Source organism: Schistocerca serialis, chromosome 3 (genome assembly GCF_023864345.2).
Source record: "Schistocerca serialis cubense isolate TAMUIC-IGC-003099 chromosome 3, iqSchSeri2.2, whole genome shotgun sequence".
In the NCBI taxonomy this organism is placed as follows: domain Eukaryota; kingdom Metazoa; phylum Arthropoda; class Insecta; order Orthoptera; family Acrididae; genus Schistocerca; species Schistocerca serialis.
Window position 1 is genome coordinate 984,407,423 of NC_064640.1, and position 25,491 is coordinate 984,432,913.

Genomic DNA, 25,491 nt, shown 5'->3' on the forward strand with positions numbered 1-25,491 from the left:
AACTATGTGCATAGATTGGCACATAGCTCTGTTTTTCGTCAAGTTTCTTTTCTAATTCCGACACTCTCGTAATTACTTGGCAAGTGGTTGTCGCAAGGGTTTCTACTTCCCTTTTTTTCTCTTCGCAGGTATTAGCCTGCTTCGTCACTTTGGTATCTACTTCGGATACTAAAGCCTTTAAAGTTTCCACCTTCTTTTGATCCTCTTTTTCCACTAATTGAATTTGTTCCGTCACCTTATTCTCGATGATCGGAGCAACTGATTCTCCTACACTTTTCTCGATTCTGCTAATTTCGGAATAAAAGCGAGTATTTATGCTCGCAATTTCCTCCTGAACGCCTATCATTTCCTGTTTAAGATTACCGATTTCGCTATTAATCACAACAATATCTTCTTTGATTTTATCAACTTTTGTGTTAACAACTCCAACATTGTTGTTAACAACATTAATAGCTTTGTTGTGACTGTCTAGCTTTCGTTCAATTTTTTCAGACTGAGCTTCTTGCTTGGCCGATTGACTCTTGATTTCGTTAATCAAAACATTCAATAAATCAGTTAAATTCCCGGAAACTACCGGTTTTACTTCAGTAGCGGCTTCCTCTTTAATTGTCCCCCCGTATTCGTCATTAAGGGATTCGCATTTGATTTTCACTTCCGACTCCGAAACATTTTCTAAAGTGTGGAATTCCATTTCTGCTCTTTGTTGCGTTTCGGCGGTCGCATCTTTCATGCTAGCCGCCTGTCCCTGAACAATGGGTACCGCGGTGCGCGTTCCCCACTGTTCGGCCGATTGTTCCTTATCCAAGCCTACCAAATTTTGGTAATTGTTGCCTTCACTCATTTTAATAATTTTCAATATAAATGCCAAATCTCAAATCTAATTAGGATTCCTCACACTAATATTCTCGCTGACGTATCGACCATTTCGTAACCAGTACTTTGTTACGAGATTTGTACAATGCAAAATTCGTGTCCAGAACAACCTCAAATTTGAAGATTGTCCTGTCACCAGGTCGCCACGTGTAACCTCCCCCTCACTTATCGACCTTAATGACAGTGAAAAATGAAACCGCGTCTACCTAATGGGAATTTTGGAAAAGCAATCGTCACCGAAGTTAACCTGTCGGTAAAGAGGGAGGAAAGGGTTACATCTCAATGAAAGGAAAAATGCAAGTGAAACTGGTGGAAATTAATTTTGAAATAGGGATAAAGTTAATAAAGAAAGTAAATGTGCGGCCGTTACGTTAACAATCAACTAGCGGTAATTAGATATTTGAGATTTGGGGGAAATTACGGTCGCCAGTCCTATGGACAATTACTATAATAACTGAAACGGAAAGGTTATTACACATATAATTAGCACTAGAAGCGTGGCAACTGAAGGTTGACACGTGTAGTGTGAAAACTGAAAGTTTGTCGGAAGTAATAAATTTCGCTACACTTAATTTAGCAAAAGAATTAATGAAACCGGAAAATCGAAAGTTAATTTAGTGACTGAAGTTAATAGTGAGCTTTCTTTCTGAAGCACATCGAAATACAGTTAGTCTTGGACTACCTCAACAATCATTTCTAAAGCTACTTGAATCTACGCAATTTAGAAAGAAGAGATTTAACTTTGAACTTGAATCTAAACGATTCTGAACAATTAACAATAGTAAAATTTAGTACGTACCAAGCTGAGCTGCAGTCACAGGTAAGCTAAAATATGGTAACAAAACTCGCACTCTTAATTTGTGCTTGTGTAATCTAACTATTGTAGCCAGCTATGAATACTTAAATTGAACTTTGAAATTAAAGCAGTGAAATGGAATTATGCTGGCGTTTGAATTTCAACGACATTCGGGTTCATTTCGGAAAAGGAAGGGACCCTGCTTGGCAATGCAATTGGGACAATGAGCAACAAAGGTTCATGCTAAGTTGCTGTAATTTTGCGAGGCAAATGGAACAATTTGAAAAGCTGAGGTCTGCCATACAGTTCTGAAACTTTACGTGCTTTTAGTCTTCCTTGTTGGTTGATTGAAGGTTTGAAGCCGTCGATCGAGGAAGTGGCGACAGTCACTCATTGTCGGCCGTCGCTGTTGCAGAAGCTGGATGTTGGCGCGCCTTCTTCTCGACACGGTCACCAGGCGAAACGGGCTCTTGATGTGCGCCAGCTAATGCTTCCCGTCCGCGACACCATGTCAGAAACTATCATCGCGAGTCGAGCTCAATTACATGCTGCCAAACCCCGAAAGCGCGGCAACTCGCGGGAGCGTCACACAACACACCTGCTCCACTCGCTACTCCAGCCAGACTCCTACAGCTCTGCCCGCACTCCACGCAGCAGAGTTAACACTACCAAAGATCCTACACACTTTGAGTCTTCACACGACCTATCGATGTAATCGTTCGATAGCAGTTTTCCCTAGGCAAGACCCAGCGTAAAAATACAAATAATATTTACGAAACAAACGAATTATATATCGACATAAATGCATAAATATATATATATATACAAATAGTAAAACAATTACAATATGTAAAGACACAGAAATGTCATATATTCAGGTAACAAAAATAAGGAAAACAAATTATAGCACAATAGATGGAAATAGGAGGATATGCATTTCCGTTACAAGCTCGTGCTCTAGTGGCTAGCGTTGCTGCCTCTGAATCATGGGGTCCCGGGTTCAATTCCCGGCCGGGTTGGCGATTTTCTCTGCCCGAGGACTGGTTGTTTGCGTTGTCCTCATCACCTACATCTACATCTACATACATACTCCGCAATCCACCATACGGTGCGTGGCGGAGGGAACCCCGTACCACTACCAGCAACTTCTCTCCCTGTTCCACTCCCAAACAGAACGAGGGAAAAATGACTGCCTATATGCCTCTGTACGAGTCCTAATCTCTCTTATCTTATCTTTGTGGTCTTTCCATGAAATGTAAGTTGGCGGCAGTAAAACTGTACTGCAGTCAGCCTCAAATTTCCTCAGTAGCGATTCACGAAAAGAACGCCTCCTTTCCTCTAGAGACTCCCACCCGAGTTCCTAAAGCATTTCCGTAACACTCTGGTGATGATCAAACCTACCAGTAACAAATCTAGCAGCCCGCTTCTGAATTGCTTCTATGTCCTCCCTCAATCCGACCTGATAGGGATCCCAAACGCTCGAGCAATACTCAAGAATAGGTCATATTAGTGTTTTATAAGCGGTCTCCTTTACAGATGAACCACATCTTCTCAAAATTCTACCAATGAACCGAAGACGACTATCCGCCTTCCCCACAACTGCCATTATATGATTGTCCCACTTCATATCGCTCTGAAATGTTACGCCCAAATATTTAATCGACGTGACTGTGTCAAGCACTACACTACTAATGGAGTATTCAAACATTACAGGATTCTTTTTCCTATTCATCTGCATTAATTTACATTTATCTATATTTGGAGTTAGCTGCCATTCTTTACACCAATCAAAAATCCTGTCCAAGTCGTCTTGTATCCTCCTACAGTCACTCAACGACGACACTTTCCCGTACACCACAGCATCATCAGCAAACAGCCGCACATTGCCATCCACCCTATCCAAAAGATCATGTATGTAGGTAGAAAACAACAGCGGACCTACCCCACTTCCCTGGGGCACTCCAGATGATACCCTCACCTCCTGTGAACACTCACCATCGAGGACAATGTACTGGGTTCTATTACTTAAGAAGTCTTCGAGCCACTCACATATTTAGGAACCAATCCCATATGCTCGTACCTTAGTTAGGAGTCTGCAGTGGGGCAGCGAGTCAAACGCTTTCCGGATGTCAAAGAATATGGCATGCGTCTGATACCCTACATCCATGGTTCGCAAGATATCATGTGAGAAAAGGGCGAGTTGCGTTTCGCAGGAGCGATGCTTTCTAAAGCCGTGCTGATGCATGGACAGCAACTTCTCTGTCTCAAGGAAATTCATTATATTCGAACGGAGAATATGTTCGAGAAACCTGCAACAAACCGATGTTAAGGATATTGGTCTGTGATTTTGAGGAGTTGTACAAACACCAGCATTGCGCTCTTTCGTCAGATCTACCACAGATCGCCACCTATACTCCTTATGGCACACAGAGAGGCCAAGCCTCCGACCTTTATGTTCTGTGATGTGGGACGATCATCCAACTATTTGCTGCCTTCTCGAGGTTTCATCGTCCTTCAACCACTTTCCATAGATGCTCATGACAGTAGGTTACAACGAGTTGAACATCAACATTTCCGAAATTCTCGTTTCCAAGCGACGGAGCATAACAACCCGCCTGTTGCCAAAGCCCCTTGTGTCAATGATCACCTGTATAGTCGTGATTCCCCACTGTCTCTGTTCTGCTACATAATAACTTCCAAAACACCGGACCTCATACTCGGGTTCTATTGGCGACAAAAAGGTAGGCTTCAGTGTTTCAGATAGCCCTTGGTATAGGGACCGTTTGTACACCCATCAGAAATATCGTCTTACTGTTACTGTCCTACAGTACAGGGCCCAAGTCTGAATACTACACAAAGGTCCTCCAGATTAGGCAAATGGAGCAAATCAGTTGGTTCTTTTTGCATTAAATATGGTGTAATACAATAGAAACGGATAATCTTGAGGAACTAATATCAATTTTAAAACAACATGCTGAAGAATCGGCCCCAGCAAATCAACGTAAAAAACATGCATGGTCAACTACGGAATGCGATGAAGTTCATGATGAAAGATGTCAAGCTTGGATAAAATTTCAAACTCACAAAACAGAAGAAAATGTAGTTAATCTCAGATACATAAGAAAAAAAATTCTTTCAAATTATCAGAAAAACAAAGCGGCAATATCAGAAGGATCTACTGAGTTCCATTGAAGGAAACTACTACAAAACCAATTCCACAGATTATTTCAAAGCCTTTGATAAACAATTACGTAATTACAACACTCCCACACTATTGATGAGAAATAAAGGTGGAAGAATAGCTCACAATAACAAAGAAAACGTAGAAATCATGGCAGAAGCATTCAACAAGCTCTTGAACTGTGGTGAATCTGAAAAGCTTTCAACTATAGACACAAGCAACTCTGTAAGAACCAATCCAAAAGATATACACCCATCTACAGTACAAGAAATAGAACTTGTACTTAAAGAAATGAGAAACTACAAAGCACGTGGTGAACATCGAGTGTTTGCAGAAATGTGAAAGTATGCTAGTAAAACAACTCAGACATCTTAACATATTATTTTACAAAAAAACTGGGCAGCCGGAAAATTCCCAGAAGAACTGACCACAGTTATAATTAACCTACTTCATAAGAAAGCAGACAAAAGAGATCCAGATAACTATAGAGGAATCTCGCTCTTGGACTGTACCTACAAGGTTTTTTCCAAGATTTTACGCAATAGGATCAAAGAACAACTGGATAAGGAACTAGGGGAATACCAAGGAGGCTTCAGATCTTGGAGAATCTGTGCCGGACAAATAATTAAACTGAAATTTACTATGGCTTATTCCCGCAAACGAAAAAAGGCTCCCTCAATTACATTTATAGATTTTAAGAAAGTGTATGATTCTATCCGTAGACTCTCACTATTCAAAATTTTGATACATTTCGGACTCCACTCAAAATTAATTAAACTGATAGAACTTACCTTAACGAATATGAATTCGAAAATTAAGTTCAGAGGGGAACTTTCTAAATCATTCTTGGTAAAAATTGGTTTAAGGCAGGGAGACGGAATGTCAACACTTCTTTTTAATTGTGTCCTGGAATACATAATGAGGGAATGGTACAAGGACAATCCAAAGAACATTAAGGTTGGAACACAAGAACATGACAAAGTTGAACTTTTTAGGATTTGCTGATGACCTCATTCTTGTCGCCAACAACATTCAAGAAACCAAACAACAAATACAATCATTACAGGAAATAGTCCAGAGCGTTGGCCTTAAAATATCATTTGAAAACAGAAATAATCCTAACGGAAACGCCACTGGCAAACAAAATTGGAATCGGAGAACACGAGATAAAAATTTCTGGAAAGTTTAAATACTCGGGAGAAATAATAACACGCTACCTGTATGAGAAACCATCATGGAAGAGTAGAATAAACAACCAGATTAAAACACATCATGTTACCAATATCATATGTAACAAACAATGCCTCTCAATAGCCACAAAACTGAAAAAGTACAAAACAGTCACACAACAGAAAATAACATATGCTAGCGTAACTATGTTTTAAATAACTAGATGATTACTTGAAATAGAACGAAGAATAATCAGAACAGTTACAAATACAAAATACCAAAAAGACGGAATTTGGAGAATAGCTTCAAATTAAACAATTTATAAAGAAATAGAACCAGTGACAAGTACAATGAATAAGAAACGATGTCTTTCACCGGACATTTCATGTGGACAACAGAAAACAGAATTAGCAAGAGAATAAATGAGAAGCTATGGATTAGTAACAGCGGCATTTGGTGAATCTCAGAGATCAATGATGATGAAATTAGAGCTTACGATGGAGGATCTGAAAGGCAAGACAGACGCGCTCAAGATACTTCAGGACAAACATGTCTCACTACCAATAAAAACAAACAGAGAATGGGAAGGGTGATTTCGGATGAGGAGAGAAGGGCACGATTTGAAAGGATGAAAAGTATTGGGCCAACAGAAAACAGAAGAACCTAATTCATAATATTGACTAAAGTGGTCCAATGTTGGCCATAAAATAATAATTTTAATAAAATGTGGTCTGAAGTGGGCTCCAAGGGGCTTATGGAGGCACCATTTAGTTCATGAGCGGTTCCTGAGAAAGACCAAAAAACATAATTTTTGGAGCAGCGGATTACAAGACGGCTATGCCCAGCAAATGGCTGTCATTTTTCCGATATATTGCTTAGATGCCGTTACAGAGCTTTAAATGTTACCCTACTCGTAAACGTTCGCTCATTTTATTCCACAACCACTGTCTACTGTCTTCCAGTATTTATTACTTTTCCATCTCTTTCCCACTCACACTGTTTCCTTCTCACTCAGTATAAAAAGCGCGTATATGTTCGGATGCCCAACTTTTGGGAAGGTTTTTAAAGGTGCTGAGGAAGGTAATATGACGCAGCTGGGACCCCACTTTTCAATCAGAGTCTTTTAATAAACAGGACTATATTCGCCTTTTTTTGTGCTCCGATGGGAGAATTTTCCGCGTCACATGCCCACAACGTCATCAGGAGGCAGTGAATCTTGCTCTGGAAGTCGACAACGTCTACAAGAATGCTTTTGGCAATCACAAATGTCAAATAGCACTAGAAATTCTCCCGAAAATCAACGAATGCAAGAAATTTTGAAATTAATAATCTCCGTGAGGTGTCTCCAAAACTTTTGGTAAATAATGCGATTCAGTGCGTCTTCTCTCAGATTCTTCGTCCTTCGAAAGCTCTTCAACTGAGAATGTGTATGATGAGTAAGTTTCTGAATTATGCTAATGGCCAGACGCTTTTTACGATTTTTACTTGTCGCGCGGAATTATCCGAATGGCATGGAAATCAGTAGATGTCATGTACATATGCAGGTAAACAAATTATTACACTTTCAGAAAAAAATGGATGATTTATTCAAGAGAAAGACCTTCACAAACTGAGCAAGTCAATAACCAGTTGGTCCATCTCTGGCCCTTATGTAACCATTTATTCTGCTTGGTATTACTTGATAGAGTTGCTGGGTGTCCTAAAGGATATCGGGCCAAATTTTATCCAATCAAAATCCAGAGCTGTTTGGAGGGCCGTGCCCTTAATGCTCCTAAAGTTCTCCATTGAGGAGAGATCCAGCGATCTTTCTGGCCAAGGTACGGTTTGGGAAGGGGGAAGAAAAACAGTAGAAACTCTGAAACTTCCTGGCAAATTAAAACTGTGTGCCGGACCGAGACTCGAACTCGGGACCTTTGCCTTTCGCGGGCAAGTGCTCTACCAACTGAGCTACCCAAGCACGACTCACGCCCCGTCCTCACAGCTTTACTTCTGCCAGTACCTCGCCTCCTGAAAGAAAGGATATTGCAGAGACATGGCTTAGCCACAGCCTGGGGATGTTTCCAGAATGAGATTTTCACTCTGCAGCGGCTGGTGCGCTGATATGAAACTTCCTTTCTTTCAGGAGTGCTAGTTCTGCAAGTTTCGCAGGAGAGCTTCTGTAAAGTTTGGAAGGTAGGAGGCGAGGTACTGGCAGAAGTAAAGCTGTAAGGACGGTGCGTGAGTAGTGCTTGGGTAGCTCAGTTGTATTGGACTCGTATTCGGGAGGACGACGGTTCAATCCCGCGTCCGGCCATCCTCATTTAGGTTTTCCGTTATTTCCCTAAATCGCTCCAGGCAAATGCCGGGATGGTTCCTCTGAAAGGGCACGGCCGACTTCCTTCCCTAAACCGATGAGACCGATGACCTCGCTGTTTGGTCTCTTCCCCCAAAATCAACCAACCATCATCACAGATATTCGAAATAAACGAAACATTTTATGCCAGCACGGTAGCTCAGCGTGTTCGGTCAGGGGGTTAACTGCCCTCTGTGATAAAAAAAATCTGAGTGAATGAATCAATAACGAACTTCAACGGGCGTCAGGGGACGTCCGCCACGAACAATTGCAACGAACTATAACGAACAAAATGAGATTTAAAAAAAAAATAAAAAAAATAAAAGAAGTTGGTAGAGCACTTGCCCGTGAAAGGCAAAGGTCGCGAGTTCGAGTCTCGGTCTGGCACACAGTTTTAATCTGCCAGGAAGTTTCATGTCAGCGCACACTCCGCTGCAGAGTGAAAATCTCATTCTGGAAAGTAGAAACTCTCCTTGTGGTCAGGCGGCTATTATCTTCCTGAGACTGAAGCCCCCTTTGGCTTGCCACGAAGGGCAACAAAACGAGTCAGAGGATGTCGTCGATGTCGCATTGTGCCGTCAGCTTGCCATGGGCGACAACCAAAGAGGTCCTGCTATGGAAAGAAATGGCACCCCATAGCATCATTGTCGGTCCGTATGGCGGGCTACGGTCAGTTTGGTGTCCCACTGCTTCCTGGGGCGTCTCCAGACACGTCTTCGCTGGTCATCAGGGCTCAGTTCAAAGCGGGCTCATCACCGAACACAATTCTACTCCAGTCAATGAGTTACAGCCCGATGACGTTTCTGGACAGGCTCCAGACACTGGTAGGATACAAACCCGACTGTCGGTCGCGATACCTCCCGACAACCAGCAGTGATAGTCTGGGGTGCCATTTCATATCACAGCAGGACACCCGCGGTAGCCTTACAGAATATACGACAAGAGTTTCCACTGCTTGTCTTTGTGCTTGCCAAACGCTACCGTGGCCTACAAGATCGCCGGATCTCTCCCCAGTTGAGAACGTTTAGAGCATTATGGGCAGAGCCCTCCAACTAGCTCGGGATTTTGACGATCCAGCGCGTCAATTGGACAGACTTTGGCAGAATTTCTCTCAGGAGGACATCGAACAACTCTGTCATTCAGTGTCAAGCCGAACAAATGATTACGTAAGAGCCAGAGGTGGACAAGCGCGTTATTGACGTGCTCAGCTTGTGATGCTCTTTCTCTTCAATAACTCAGCCAATTTTTTCTGAAATTGTAATCGTTTATTTGTCTGTGCATGTACTTCACACTTACCGATTTCCGTCCCATTCGGATAATTCCTCCGTTGTGCGACGCTTTTTTGTCTAATTTTTTTGACTTAGAGTCTGTAAGGGTTCGGAGATGCTTAGGTTCGCCAAAATGAGAAGACTTCAGTGGTGCGCAAATTGCTTTTGTCTATGTCATTAAAATGTCTACTGAGGATACAGAGCAGTGCAACGAGAAGTACAAAAGTGACGAAATGAAGAGAAGCACTCACCGAAAGTAAAGTAGAGGTATGCGTAGGCCACGTCCTCGGGTGCCTTGGCCTTCCTCAGGCGCACACACTTGCCGTCCTCAAAGTAGATTCCAAATCCGGTGAGCGGTAGGCACACCAGCACCAGCACCACGGCCCACAGGATGAAGATGGACTGTTTTATCATGTGGTACGTCACGTGCTGAAACAGAGAAAAGAGCGGTTCATTTCTCGAGTGCCACACCTACAGGGGTTGGACAACAATATGAGAACGCAGCGCGAAATGCATGCTCGAACACAAACGGAGATGTTAGGCAAGCCTGCAGGTTGAGATGTTGTATTTTACCACGAATGGTACGTGTGCAAGTGTCAGTCGTGGTCAGAAGAGTGTACTCTGTAGTTGTGAGTGCTTTACATCGGAGCTAAGTAACCGAGGGAGTCGAAGTATTTAGCGTTTTAGGAGACGCCGTATCGAAGATTCGTGCTGCACTCAAGGAAAGCGGAAAAACATCGTCCACTCAGTCATAACGCGGACGGAAGTTTGTGTTAAGTGATAGTGAGAGACGGTCATCGAAGAGGATTGTGACGAAATATGAGAAGACGACACCCGCAAAACTGCTGCAGAACTAAATTTAGCACACATAAACCCTGTCAACATCAGAACAATACGAAGGGATCTCCATAAACACGGAATTGCATGGCGAGCTGCAATTCTAAAGCCACTCATCGGTGATGCAAATGCCAGTAGCGCGGAAACGGGGCGCCGAAGTCATGGAGCAATGGAAGAAAATAATTTGGTTGGATAAGTCTTGCTTCACACAGATTCCCACCTCTGGTCGAGTTTACAAAAATGGCTCTGAGCACTATGGGACTTAACGTCTGAGGTCATCAGTCCCCTAGAACTTAGAACTACTTAAACCTAACCAACCTAAGGACATCACACACATCCGTGCCCGAGGCAGGATTCGAACCTGCGAACGTAGCGGTCGCGCGGTTCCAGACTCAAGCGCCTAGAACCGCTCGGCCACACCGGCCGGCTTCGAGTTTACATCCCAAGAGTTATATATGTCGGGGGGTGGTACTCCATGTGCTCTATGGTTTCTGAGCAGGACAGCATAACCGCCAACGATTACGTTATAGCTGATCAGGTCCATCCCGTGATACAAGTTTCCTTCTCAGTGGTGATGCTGTATTCCAAGACGACAGGTTCCCCGTACACACAGCTCGCAACGTCCAGGACTGGTTTTTAAAGTTTCCGTTTGAGGACGGTGCTGCAGCGTATATGCAACGCAGTGCGATTCTGGTGCGGGTATATAAGCACCGACATGTAGGCAAGGGGTTAGTGTGGCCTTCGAAAGGAAAATTTTTTATCGTCTCTTAGAAGTGCACGATGATGAATTGTCGCAACTTCTCAGGCCAGCACAGCTACCAGATTTCAATACCACTGAGCTTTCGTGGTCTACATTGGAGAGCAGTTTGCATAACTGCTATCCCCTTCCATCACCATTATCTGAATTCGTCAATATTTTGCAGAAAGTAGATTCTCTTGAAAATCATACATTCCGAGATGACTGGAAGCTCGTTTGAATGCCAACTGGTTTGATACGCCTTATTAGGCATGGTAGTGTATTGAGCTTTTTGTTGTTTCCATATTTTTCTCCACCCTATGTATATTAAATACTTACATTACTGCCACAGATGGACAAAATAAGAGTGGCTCGGAAAATATTTACAATAAGACGGATGCGGGATGTATCCTTGTTAATGATCATCCGATTGTCCTCTCCTCACATCTGTGAAACCGTGACAGGGCTGACAACGCAGTGTGTACTGTTGCCCCGTTTCACTGAAAATATCCATACAGTCGTTCATCTTGTGTGACGTGATCCTCATATGGAGTAAACGGTTGCTGGATATACCAGTTAGCACTAACTGTTTGCTGCAGAGTCTTATTACGATGCAAATACCAAATATTGCGCACCAAACACCAATTCTAAGATTATGCAACGCCTCTTCAAAGTACATACGGGGATTTTCTGATGCATAATGTAGCATATTCTGTCAGTGTATAGACAGTGATAGGCTCAACCAAACCTCATATGAAAGAAGGAAAGAACCGAGGTTCCAAAAGTTCTCATTCCACTTCGCTCACAAACGAGCAGCAGAACTCAACACGCGATAGTTCGTCTGGACGCTATTAACTCATTCACAACAATAAATTTGTAATGATGCAGACGCAGGCCCTTTTTGATGGTATTAAACATTTTTGGAAGGTGACTATCTACAGCCGTCAAGTAATACATAAAATGAATGTTTGAGCATCAGGTACTTTTATTTTAAACCCAAATGTTCCTCGGTTTCAGTCACAGACCATTTTCACGGATTACGGTTAAAATATTTTATGTCAGAGTACTGCTCTGCTTACGCTTGTTATTAGTCCGTTTGCTTCTAAAAGTCCTCTGTTGTATACTAGAATTCAAGACATGCTCTACACATTAGACGTGACCATTATTTGAGTAATGACAGATGTGATGTTGTGGCTTAAACTGTTTTAATCTTAATCCACGACGATAGTCTGTGACTGAAACCTATCGATATTTGATGGTCAAACATGGATTTTATACTTTTTGATGGCGTTTGGACACGACGAGTTCTCAATTGCCACTTGCACAGATTGTCGTTGAGATTTCGACGGACTTTGTTCCAGGCTTTCCTTCACTGGAGCTATGTTTTCTGGTTTTCCAACTCTTTTTGAATAGTTGCGGTTTTTATTCGCTATATTGCTCGTTTCGCATCATTTTGCCACTACATCTCGTATTGCACACTGCGCTGGAGGTTTTGATAAAACACTCCCAGTATGAAGTACTTGCGCAAACAGCCCCGTACAAGTTTCTCACGAACGGTGCCTCGCAGAACGATCGACAATGAACTCGCGCTGTTTATCATGAGCATAATTTTGTGCTGGATTCATCTGGTCACTAAACACGTTTGCTCCTCTCTTTAAGTCAGACGTAATGACACACCGAAGTACACGATGAGTGTTCTACCTTGGAATACTTTTTTAGACTTGTACCTTTACCCAGATCTGTAATAGGAGTTTAATATATTTTCCTATTCTGTTTTTAAATGAAGGCATTCGCTTTTTATATGCTGTCGTCTTGTTTGAAATAACAAAAATTACTATGGAAAAGTGAGATTTTTCCGAAGTGAAGCATGTTTCAAGGTACAATATGGTCATGTATCTAGGAACAAATATTGTGTTGAAATTCAGAATCGTTGCAGTCGAGAAAATCTTTTCAGTACTTTTTTTAGTCATCTATCTGTTACATTGCTACTTTGCTACACACCAATAATCCGTAAGTTAAATCAAATAAAGCAGACGTATTATCAAAAACCAGTTACAAGTTAAATACATTTTGAAACTGAAGCTATTGGAACCTGACCCAAATTTCCATTTTCAATACAAGTAAAATTGTGCAGACATAACGAAAACTCAGTTAATTTGCAAATATCCCTGCTTTGAAACACTTGTTGTTTTTCCCACCCCATCTACGAATATGTCGCCAGCTGCAATTGTATGGATTATTCTCACTCTAATAATGAATTTTCAGTTGGCACCAACAACATTAGATTTCTATCGAAACTGCCTAGTAGCCGATATCATAGAAGTACACTGACGGGAAAAAACACAACATCAAAAAACAGTTAATGTAGAGCAATGAAATTTCGGGAATACATTTGTCTAGGTAACATATTTAAGTGATTCACATTGCAAGATCACAGGTTAATATAAGTGCGGCGTCATTGTAAATGTGAAATGCTGGTACATTATAACCGATGTTGCCGCCAGAATGCTGAATGCAAGCATACAAACGTGCATGCATTGTGTTTTACAGGTGGCGGACGTCAGTTTCTGGGTTGGAGTTGCATGCCTGTTGCACTTGGTCGGTCAATACAGGGACAGTTATTGGTGGCGTTGGCGTCCGATAATGTCCCATGTTTGCTCGAATGGGCACAGATCTGGTGATCGGGCAAGGCAACATTCGACACTCTGTAGAGCATGTTGGGTTACATCAGTGGTATGTGGGCGAGCGTTACCCTGTTGGAAAACACCCCCTGGAATGCTGTTCACGAATAGCAGCACAACAGATCGAATCACCAGACTGACGTACAGCTTTGCCGTCAGTGTAGGTGGGATAACCACGAGAATGCTCCCGCTGTCATACGAAATCACATCCGAGACCACAACCCCAGGTGTAGGACCATTTTGTCCAGCACGCAGACAAATTGGTTGCAGGCCCTCAACTGGATTCCTTCTAATCCAACACGTGGTCATCACCGGCACCGAGGCAGAACCAGCTTTCATCAGAAAAGACAACAGATCTTCACCCTGTTCTCCAATGAGCTCTCTCTTGGTACCACAGAAGTCGCAAATGGCGGTGTTTTGGGGCCAGTAGAATGCACGTTACAGGGCGTCTGGCACGGAGTTGTGCTTGAAGTGACCGATTTGTAACAGTTCTTTGTGTCACTGTGGTGTCGACTGCTGGTCAAATTGCTGCTGCAGATGCAGTAAGGAGCACCGAACACGATGGTCTTCCCTCTCGGTAGTGCCATATGACTATCCGGAGCCTGGTCTTCTTGCGACTGTACATTCTCGTGGCCACCGCTGCCAGCAGTCATGTACAGTGGCTACGTTTCTGCCACGTCTTTCTGCAGTATCGAAGAAGGAACATCCAGCTGCTCGTAGCCCTGTTACAAGAGCTCTAAACTCATTGAGGCGTTGATAAGAGTGCCTTTGTCGCCTCAAAGGCATTCTTGACTAAATGGCTCTGAGGTCATCAGTCCCCTAGAACTTAGAACTAGTTAAACCTAACTAACCTAAGGACATCACACACATCCATGCCCGAGGCAGGATTCGAACCTGCGACCGTAGCGGTCGCGCGGTTCCAGACTGAAGCGCCGAGAACCCCTCGGCCACCGCGCACTCTTGGCTAACATCAACTCACTACGTCCAATCTCAAAGGTAATCATCCCTCACGATTGTGACAGCATGTACTTAAGGCAAACCGGATTTGCATCCTTATAGTGGCGCTACTTGCGCCACTCTTATGCGACTGGAGCGAAATTTGAATTGACATGATCTTTTAGGCGTACATGGTAGGGCAAATAGAAGTGGCCCGGGCGAGTGGATACGATCGAACGTGTATTTATGCATATAACCACACGCTGTAATGCGCACACCATATGTACGCCCGCCACGTGATCCACACCGGTTCAGACCGTAATGCGGGTAGAGGTGTACATGTTCCGCTTTTAACCCGCCCATGCTTGCCCGGTGGCCAGGCGGGCAGGCCGCCGCGCGTTGTCAACAGAACGGGCAGGCTGCTTCACTCCCAGCCAAGCCAAGCACAACCCAACCCGGGCAGGCTGCGGGAAACTTGCTTGCCTGCCCATATTACTGCCGAGCTGCGCTACGCAGCCGTTTAGTCTGCGCGTTTCATTGTCGTACTATGAACGTTAATTGAAAGTTTTTATTTTACCTGAGCACCAAAAGACAAACCCTAACATTATATATATATATATATATATATATATATATATATATATATATATATATATATTAATTTCAGGTCAAAAAATATTGGGTTTTATTTGTACATTCTTCTTTTACGCGTATATTTCGGGCTTATTATCTATATAAATAAAAATGAATTGCCAAATGCGTTGATAAGCGTAAAACTCGAGAACGGCTGGGCCAATTCGGCAAATTTTTTTTTTTTTTTTTGCTGTGTTCGTAATTCTCAGGACAAGGTTTTTATGAAATAAAATTTTTCGAAAATCGACCGAAAAATTGGAAAATTTGAGAAAAACTGAAAGTGTGTTTTCATTGTGTCCGTGTGTTTGTATTGCATACAATCTTGATGAAATTGTGCACACTATACATTGAAACCAAGAGGAAGGTCACAGTCTACTTAAAATTTCGTAGGATGCATAGCAGAGGTTACTTTACCTAACGGAATTCGACAAATTGAACGTTTTTATTCCGATCTTGATGAAATTTGGCATACTTGATGTTCAAAGCAGGATGAAGGGCGCTGTCTGCTTAAAATTCTGAATGGTACATGGCGGAGGGTACTTTACTTACACACCTCTACACCAACCTACAGTTTTATTCCGATCTTGAAGAAATTTTGCACACTTGACCATCAAGAGGAACATTACTGTCTACATAATATTTCGGACAGTGCATGGAAAAGAGTACCTTACAAAAGATTTTGACATCGTTTGCGGGTTACCATGAAATCCTTCTCCCTCTATACTGCTAAATGGTCTCAGGTCCTTAGCACACATTTCGACGCCCTTTTCGGCCACTAAATCTTTGTCCTCTTTCAAGATATTTACGGAGTGAAGGAACTGCTTGTCAAATTTGCACACATGTCGTAACATACTCGAGGCTCCTAAATAAGTACTTAAGAGCTTTTTACATAGTTTGCATTGAGACACACCTACCGATTTATTTGAAGCGGCCTCATAAACACACGAAAACGTTTCCTATGGGGCACTTGTGCTCTGTTTCGTTACCAGCATGTATTCGCCAGTTGTCAATTTTTTTTCAATCTCACTAAAGTCCGACCTATTCATTGTGCTGCTCCCACCGTTGCGATAAATGTACTGCGGGCTAACTACCTGGCTACTCTAGTCACGGTAACTTGACAGCGCAACCTGTTGTCAGGCGTAGCAAGCTGAGCGGGTCCCGTGAAGCTTGGCAGGCCTGCGGGAACCCAGGTAGCCCGGGCTTGCGGGAGCCCAAGTCGCTCGCATTACCCACTATGCCTCAGTACATGCGTACTCTTGTGTTTACGTCGCGGCAAGCTGACCTGCATGAATGGTTGCAGAGGAGCTAGGGGCAAGCAGGCTGCAATGGGAATTTGTACACCTCTGAATGCGGGCTGTCTGTGTGAGTGGAGTTGTTAGCAGAGGTTGTTAGCTGGCCACCCAGATCACCTGACCTCTCAGTGTGCGATTATTTTTTGCGGGGAGTCCTCAAGTCTAAGGCTCATCATAAACAAGCCTCATAGTCTTCAACAACTGTAGCAAAACATTTCAGACGAGAATGCAGCAATCCGAGCAGTCCAGCTTCGTTCCGCTTTGATCAACTTGCTGACATTGGCTCAAAAGTGCCAAGAAATGAATGGTGGTCACTTTCAGCATCGGCTGTATTTCCTTTCCTTGGCTGTGTTTCTTTGCACCCTGGAACTCTGTTCTCCGGGCCACTTTTATTTCCACCAACCTGTAGAAACACTGCTACCAACTTTCGTTTATGTCGCACAGCCCTTTCTTGGTGTTGCGGATTCTTTTTCGTCACTGTACATCCTTACTAGCTTCACTAATTGTTGTGGCCTGTAGAAACTCTTGTTTCACCTGCAGACAGTTTCAGGACATGCTATTGGCGTGCTTGTGATTCTGTTTTGAAAATAAATAGGTTTCTGTACATTCCTTCCTTACTGATAAAGATGTATTAACATCGCACCAACGGCGCTTCATTTTTAGTTGAAAAACGTTATCAGTGACGATTTCAACCAGAGAAGTCAGGTAGCAGCAAAATTTGCCATGGTGGAATTCTTGGCTAAAAGGTTTTCGTGTTACTTACTGTGTGAAATTTAGTAAACTGTCCAGCTTTCTAGGCATACTGTCGTCACCTTTTTCAAAAGCAAGGAAGTGACTATGTTTTCTTCTTTTTGCCCAGTAATCGACTTCATTATGAGGTAAAGAAGTCGACATTTGATTTACCGTCGGAACTCGCGTGTTTTTTGTGCAAGTGATCGCGTTATATCGCTTCTAACTCAGTCCATCTTCTTGACATCATGACGACGTCGTGATGGCATTTATTACTTGGGCATCAAAGACGAAACGAGATAGTCTATTTATTTTACAATTAGTTTCTCGCTTGTGAAGAATGAGCCGGATTGCCCAAAGTTTGAGGTTAATTCAAATTAGATGTAGAAAGAAAACCGAGAACATTTTATCGATAGTAGTCTACTATTTCCGTTGGTGGCACAGCTGGTTATTGTCGATATAGTTCGTAAGAACTTCTTCATTTACGTTTCTAAATAAGAAAAACTACTCTGCTACTGCAGTGAATGCTATGTGAATTGGCTAGCTGCGTTAGCAGACCTCCCGTCGCGTATCACCGGAGTCCAAACTACCACTCCCATTCAGTGCATTGACAATCAACTAAAAAGCTCTTGATGATTTCAGCAATTCGCGCAGAACTGTTTTCACTTTCTGATAGGAGGAGAACGGTATTGACGAGCGTTGCCGATTTGCTTAGGGCAGCTATATCTGGTTGTCTGCTGCTGCAGTGAATGCTTCGTAAATTGGGGTGCGGGGTGGGCGGTGTTCTCGGGACTTTGCGACGCCGCCGACAGCTGCTTCGTTAGAGGCTCGAGGTTCTAGCCGCGTAAGCGGCCGACGGTAGAACACGCGCCTCTGTACGTGACAGTGTGAACCCAGTCAACGAGACGAAGCGACAGCCGAACGGATTTCAAAAAGTGAATTACATATTTCTACAACAGGCCAAGTAACTTGTGCTGAATACTGCACTACATTTTAAAGTGCGGCAGATACATGACACCATTTTGCAGTAGTCTCTGCAAACAACGGTCAGAACTTTCTGTCAATCGTACAGTCCATAGACGATAGAAGTCTGTTCCTTGATCATGGAGCAATTCGAGGAGGAGGAGGAGGAGATTAGCGTTTAACGTCGTCGACAACGGGGTCATTAGAGACAAGCACAAGCTCGCATTAGGGAAGGATGGCGAAGGAAATCGGCCGTGTCCTTTCAAATGAACCATCCCGGCATTTGCCTGAAGCGTTTTAGGAAGATCACGGAAAAGCTAATTCAAAATGGTTTGAACCGTCGTCCTCCCGATTGCGAGTGCTAACCACTGCGCCACCTCGCTTCGTGCACAGCAATTCGAGAACTACTGTGTGAACGTCCTCTTCATTGAAAAAACTGTTTTCCCACAGATGTCCTTTTAGCTTGACGGAAAGGTGGAATTCGCATGGTACACGATCGTGGAACCCAGCGTGAACACAATTTGCGATAATGCAGACGATCTCAAAAGATGGAATGAGCACTGTCTATTGAGATGCGATTCTCCTGAACAGTGTCTACGATAGTCACTCTGCGATTGTTGGGAATCAGTTTCTCGATTGTCTGGACATTGTTGTCTGTGGTCGATGTCGATGGCCTTCCAGATAGGCATCACTCACATCTGTGGGTTTGGTCAAATAAAACTTCCTGGCAGATTAAAACTGTGTTCCCGACCGAGACTCGAACTCGGGACCTTTGCCTTTCACGGGCAAGTGCTCTACTGGCAGAAGTAAAGCTGTGAGGACCGGGCGTGAGTTATGCTTCGGAAGCTCAGATGGTAGAGCACTTGCCCGTGAAAGGCAAAGGTCCCGAGTTCGAGTCTCGGTCGGGCACACAGTTTTAATCTGCCAGGAAGTTTCATATCAGCGCACACTCCGCTGCAGAGTGAAAATCTCATTTTGGTCAAATAGTTGGCACCATTTCACTACAGCTGGAGGCGACTTTGTACGATTATTAAGTTCGTGCGTAAGTCCGTAACGTTTTTGTTTTGCATGTCCGTATTCCGGTCGCTACTGGTTTATTTACCGATTGTCGTTTTTTTATTTGTAATTCACTATTGCTATTCAAGTTCTGACATCGGTATTTTCTCATTTGGAGAGAGTCGAACTGTGGACGCTAGAAAATGGAGTCCTAAGTGGGGAAATCGGACCATTTCCGACATGTTCTTCTGTCTGAGTTCAATAGAGTGGTTAAAGCACCGGACGCAGCCAGAAACATTTGCACCGTGTGTGAGGATAATGCCATTGGACAGAGTAAGGCAAGGAAATGATTTTCTAGTTTTAAGGAAGATTGTTTTGACATGAATCACTCTCCACGTTCAGGAATACTTTCTAGGTTTGATGGAGACCGTTTAAACGCATTAATTCACAATGATCCACATCAGTGTACGCGAGAACTGGCAGATGTGATGAACTGTGATCATTCCGACATAGTGCGACATTTGCATGCAGATGGGAAAGTTCGAAAACTGGGTGTATGGGTATCGAATGCTCTAAGGCAAAATCACAAAAATCTGCGGGTGGCCACATGTGCATCTCTGCTTGCTTGAACAACACCGGCCATTCCTAGCCAGTATCGTTACTGGTGACTAGAAATAATGTCTTTGCGCTAACGTAAGAAATGAGTCCAAACAAAGCATCGACTGCCCGTTGAACGACCTGCGCCCATCCAAAAATAAAAAAAAAAGATAATGTTATGCATCCGGTGGAACAGCGACGGTGTGTGTGGTGTACTACGAATTGATTCCCCGAGTGTAACCACCACTGCTGATATTTACTGTGAGCATCTGAGGCGCCTTGCAGACGCAGCTCAAGAACAACGACCAGGAAGACCGCGTGAGGTGATAATACTCCACGATAACGCACGCCTGCATGCTGCTAGACTGACAAAAACGCTGTACAGGAGATGGGTTGGGAAGTCAGTTCGCACACACCTTATTCACCTGGTCTTGCGCCCTCAGATTTTCACCTTTTCCGCTCTCTGCTGAACAACCTTCAATGAACTTCCTTTCCGGATGAAAATGCGCTGCAGTCATGGACTGTGCGGCTGATCCCGGAGGAGGTTCGAGTCCTCCCTCGGGCTTGGGTGTGTGTGTGTGTGTGTGTTTGTCCTTAGGATAATTTAGGTTAAGTAGTGTGTAAGCTTAGGGACTGATGACTTTAGCAGTTAAGTCCTACAAGATTTCACACACATTTGAACATTTTTTGAAAATGCGCTCCAAACATAGCTCGAGGCGTTCTTCGCCTCGCAACCACGTTATTTCTCCAGTCATGGAATCGAAAAGTTACCCCAGCGTTGGCATGGTGTTGTAAATAGTGAAGAATAATATGTTATTGATAACTAACGTCTCTGTCACGTGTCTCTGTTGTGTTTATTAAACTTAATGGAGAAACGCTACGAACTTATATACCAACTTAAATGTACTACCTTTCCCGACAATACGCTGCTCTTATTGCGAAATGGTCTTTGCGTGGGACGACACGTGTAACAGTTCCTACGTACAATGGGATGGAATTTCTCTTAGTTGTGCCAAGTCTGTACAGTGATATATTTCACGTAATATTCACCGCTTTGTGTATTACATCTTTTCTATCTGAACACCACTGGAGAACACTCAAAGTTTTTCATAGATCGATCCTCTCGTGGTGATCACTATCACGCTTCATCAGAAACACAGACGTCGGGACTTGGTAACATCGCTTGAAAACACGAAACGACCATCATACCAGAGAACTATTTATTGTACTCATAGACGAACTGTAATCGCTCGTGTCAACATCCAGTCTAGTGTTTGGTCCCAGAATTAATATGTCGCTCCGTAGTGGAGTATGCCCAGTAATGAAACTTTCTGACAGATTAAAACTGCTTGGCGGCCGGGCACGCACTTTTAATCTGTCGGAGAGTTTCGCAATATCACGCAGTTTGTTAGTCGAGCGAATCTGTGAGACACTATTTCTCTGAAGCAATACACGATTAACGAACAGAATGCACTGGGGGGATATGTTGGACCACTATTTCAATGCATGACAATTGCTAAGGAACAGAGATATTGTTAGACAGGAGTAATCACACGCAGTATTGGACGGCATGAAACACAGTACATTCGTAATAGACGTGGAATGGTATATTTGTATCGAAAAATGGTACAGATTTCACGACGTGGGAAAGTAGGATAACAGATATAAATAACGGTCATGTTCGATACAGGTGAGACTCCGATCATAAAGGTCGATGTCAGACTCTCAGTAAGTAATATGCCCTCCTACGGCACTAATGCACATTTTGCACGTGTTACTCAAACTGGCTACCAAACTGCTGAGGAGCCCTTGGGGGGATATTGTCCCTCTCCTCTCTCAAGACGGTTTTCACATCTTTCACGGTTAGGAAGTGGGTGTTTATTGAGAAGCGTGTCTGCGAAGAGCATCCCAGACATACTCTATAGGGTTTAGGTCCGGGGAGTAGTTAGGTCATTCCATAGATTCAATATGTTCAGTTTGTAGTGTGTCCGACACCTCAGTGGTGGGTACAGAAAGTCGGGATCTAAACAGACAGACATGATCCACAGTAATCTCCCTGTGTTGTAACGGTACTCGCGCAAAGCTACGTGTCCGCAGCTCGTGGTCTCGCGGTAGCGTTCTCGCTTCCCGAGCACGGGGTCCCGGGTTCGATTCCCGGCGGGGTCAGGGATTTTCTCTGCCTCGTGATGACTGGGTGTTGTGTGTTGTCCTTAGGTTAGTTAGATTTAAGTATTTCTAAGTTCTAGGGGACTGATGACCATAGATGTTAAGTCCCATAGTGCTCAGAGCCATTTGAACATTTTTTTTTTTTTTTTTAGCAAAGATACGCACCCGTGTCGGCCATTGTTCATAATGCCTGCCCACGCCATAATACACAGGCCATACCGATCTCCTTCATGAACATTCTGTGGTGTGTAAGGTGTTCCCCGCGCGCGCTCGCTCTCTCTCTCTCTCTCTCTCTCTCTCTCTCTCTCTCTCTCTCTCTCTCTCTCTCTCTCTCCACACGAACTAATGGCCAGAATCACTTGCCACAGTGAAGCAGAATTCGTCGGAGAACATCTCTTTGGACCACTGTTGCTGACTCCACCAACATGCTTCCTACACCAACGAACTCTTTCTCGAGGATGACGCAGTTGAAGTGGGATGCCTTTAACAGGCTTCCGAGCATGCAAATCAGCCTGATTTAATCGCCGCGAAATGGTTCTGGTAGAGACATGTGTACCGGTAGCGGATACAAGGCCTGCATTGCCAATAGGGCTACGTACCGATGCTCTTGCGGTGTGGTGGTCCGCCTACGGTACGAGCACCTGCATGTTTTCGCATAGCATTTCCACCTTCAGCGGCCTTTCTAATCACGAAATAGCACTTTTCGACAGACTTATTAATGTGGACACAGTAGTGATACTTGACCGGTTTCGAGTCGTCCGACTGCTCGCGCACGACCGTAAACATTTAAATGCTGTCTTTCAGACATGCTGCCGTGCCACACGGTATGTTGCACTAATCGGTTCCACAACCACCTTCGTCAAACACCGTACTGCATGAACTGTCGAATGCGTACTAAGCGTTCGCGCAGGCTTCGCTGCAGTAAACACTTCTCGCCTTCTACATATATTTTACTATTATTCTTCGGGTGTTCCGTAGTATTTGTCGGTTGTTCTGCAGCAATTGGCAGTTTTTTCTTAGCAAGTGTTCGTTGTTACTTAGCCCATGTCGGGCAGTGCATTTATCTCATTTGGAGAGATCACTATAAATTCGAACAATTTTCGGAAACGTTCTCAGTAAGAGTTCTGTAACTATCTCATTGTAAGTAATGGCGCTGCGGTTAAGGTACTGGACTTGTATTTGGGATGACCTGGGTTCAGATCAACAACTAGCTATCTGAGCTTTTGTCTTGTGCATAATGAACTCCTCGTCAACGGAAAATTACAAATTAATCGTCCTTCCTTTATTATTTGAAAATATAATTGTTCCATTAAGCCGGCCGGGGTGGCCGAGCAGTTCTAGGCGCTACAGCCAGGAGCCGCGCGACCGCTACGGTCGCAAGTTCGAATCCTGCCTCGGGCATGGATGTGTGTGATGTCCTTAGGTTAGTTAGGTTTAAGTAGTTCTAGGGGACTGATGACCTCAGCAGTTAAGTCCCATAGTTCTCAGAGCCATTTGAATCCATTTTTTTGTTCCATTAAAATCTTCGAACGAACGGAGTTTGTTACTATATTTTTCTATTTTATACCGATGTTTACCAAAATTGGTTGATCAAGAGAAATCTCATTATACCATAGACAACTTACAAGACAATACACAATGATTATGCTTGAAGAATCGTACATAACATCTGATCTTGACATTGCAGTATTGTGTAAACTACTTACAGGATGTAATCACAGCCTCTACGGGTCGTGGCATGGAATCAAAAGATACGTCCCTGCGAAATAGCAACTCTTTTTCAGTCAGGTAGCTGAAATGCCGAGAAAGGTAATCATTTATTTTAATCACGATTGGTAATTTACCTTTCTTTGCTGATCCTTCGTCGGTTCTCTACTTGTTTATCTTTGATTTTAAAAGTAATATTGATGTCGATATAGCTAAAATTTAACGTTTGAGGAAATATCTGATCTTTTGAATTAAAATCAACGTTCATCATCTAGACTGAGAGAAAAGGCGTACTGAAGTATGTGGATACCTTTCAGGAACAACCAGGAGGATTCACAGTAATAATTCAGGAGGAATGAACAGATGCATAAGGTAAGGGAATATAGCGTTATCTTCCGACGGTGAAGAGCGCAACTTAGATGTGTAGATATTAGTTAATAACTGGATTATAGAAAAATCCAAACTCCAGAGCTAGCCATGAAATCTCACTTGAAAGAGGTCTTGAAGTGATTGTAGTAGGTAACACGAAGTTAATAAACGTAAGTATCTCCGCTGCTTCTATAACAACGTCCTGAGGCACATTCAGCATCACTTTTGTGTTACATGATTGTCATCGCTCAGCACTACGTCACATTGATCTGAATAACGGTTATTTCATTTACACATGAATATGAATACAATTTCTTTCACTTTTTTTACTTTTTTAGCACCAACAAAAAATTGAAACATCGCAGGTCTCAAGAATTCAAGCGATATTTTTATGGGTAAGCTTCTCAAATTATTACATTCCCTTCATAGTTATTCTATGCTATACTCAGGTTTTATGAAACAAGTAGTTGGATCAAGCTGTTTTCTTTTCAGTTGTCTATTTCTTGCTTTTCGACGCACACAGACCTGTGTAACCCAAGAAAGTCTCACCAGCGTTTGGATCACTTTTCACTACTCTTTATAGTCAAGATGGCACACCACACTGGCAGACTTTCTCCTTTGTATCCTCTTCCTCCTTCCCCCAGAGGGAAATAGTCCAGTGTTTTAATGTACCACACTCGCAGTGGGAACAGTCCGGTTTAAATTCAAGTCTAGCGATGCTGATTTAAGAGCTCTGTGGTCTTCATAATTCACGTATAGTGAATGTCGGAATGACTCCTCGAACATGCAATGACCACTTCGCTCTCACCCTTCTCATTCTACGACTGACCTAGGGCACAGTCTCTAATAACCTAGACGTCGACGACATGTTAATTCGTAGCCACGGTTGAACTGATTTCTCGTTGTTTCTTGGTTTTTGGCGTCCGCATGTGATGAACGTTTAGTCATCCCAGATTTGGTACTTTTATTTCGGTGGAAAGGAAGTCGAAGGCCTTCTGGTACTGGCGAAATGGGTCCGTGCTTCTCAATTCTAAGTCTTTGAATATTCGCTATCGGAGCTAGATATGGAAGACCAGCCGCAACGAATGAAAGAGGTTAGCAGGCGTAGCAGATTCGACCTACATTTGCCTCCCATTTGGTGCCACAAGAGCAGGAGCGCTTACCGCTGGGCTCCGTAGTGAAATACTGTGAAGATGACGCAGCTCGTGTCAGCTATTCCACCAGGGCCC

At 43.4% G+C, this 25,491-nt stretch overlaps 1 protein-coding gene across 1 annotated transcript in view; it reads right to left on the reverse strand.

Moving 5' to 3' along the window:
* Nucleotides 1–25,491, reverse strand: part of LOC126471349 (prostaglandin D2 receptor) — a 406,995-nt gene that overhangs the window by 117,458 nt on the left and 264,046 nt on the right. The window contains exon 2 of the mRNA XM_050099470.1: nucleotides 9,872–10,049. Within this exon, the coding sequence (XP_049955427.1) occupies nucleotides 9,872–10,049 (178 nt within the window). The remainder of the gene's footprint in view (nucleotides 1–9,871; nucleotides 10,050–25,491) is intronic.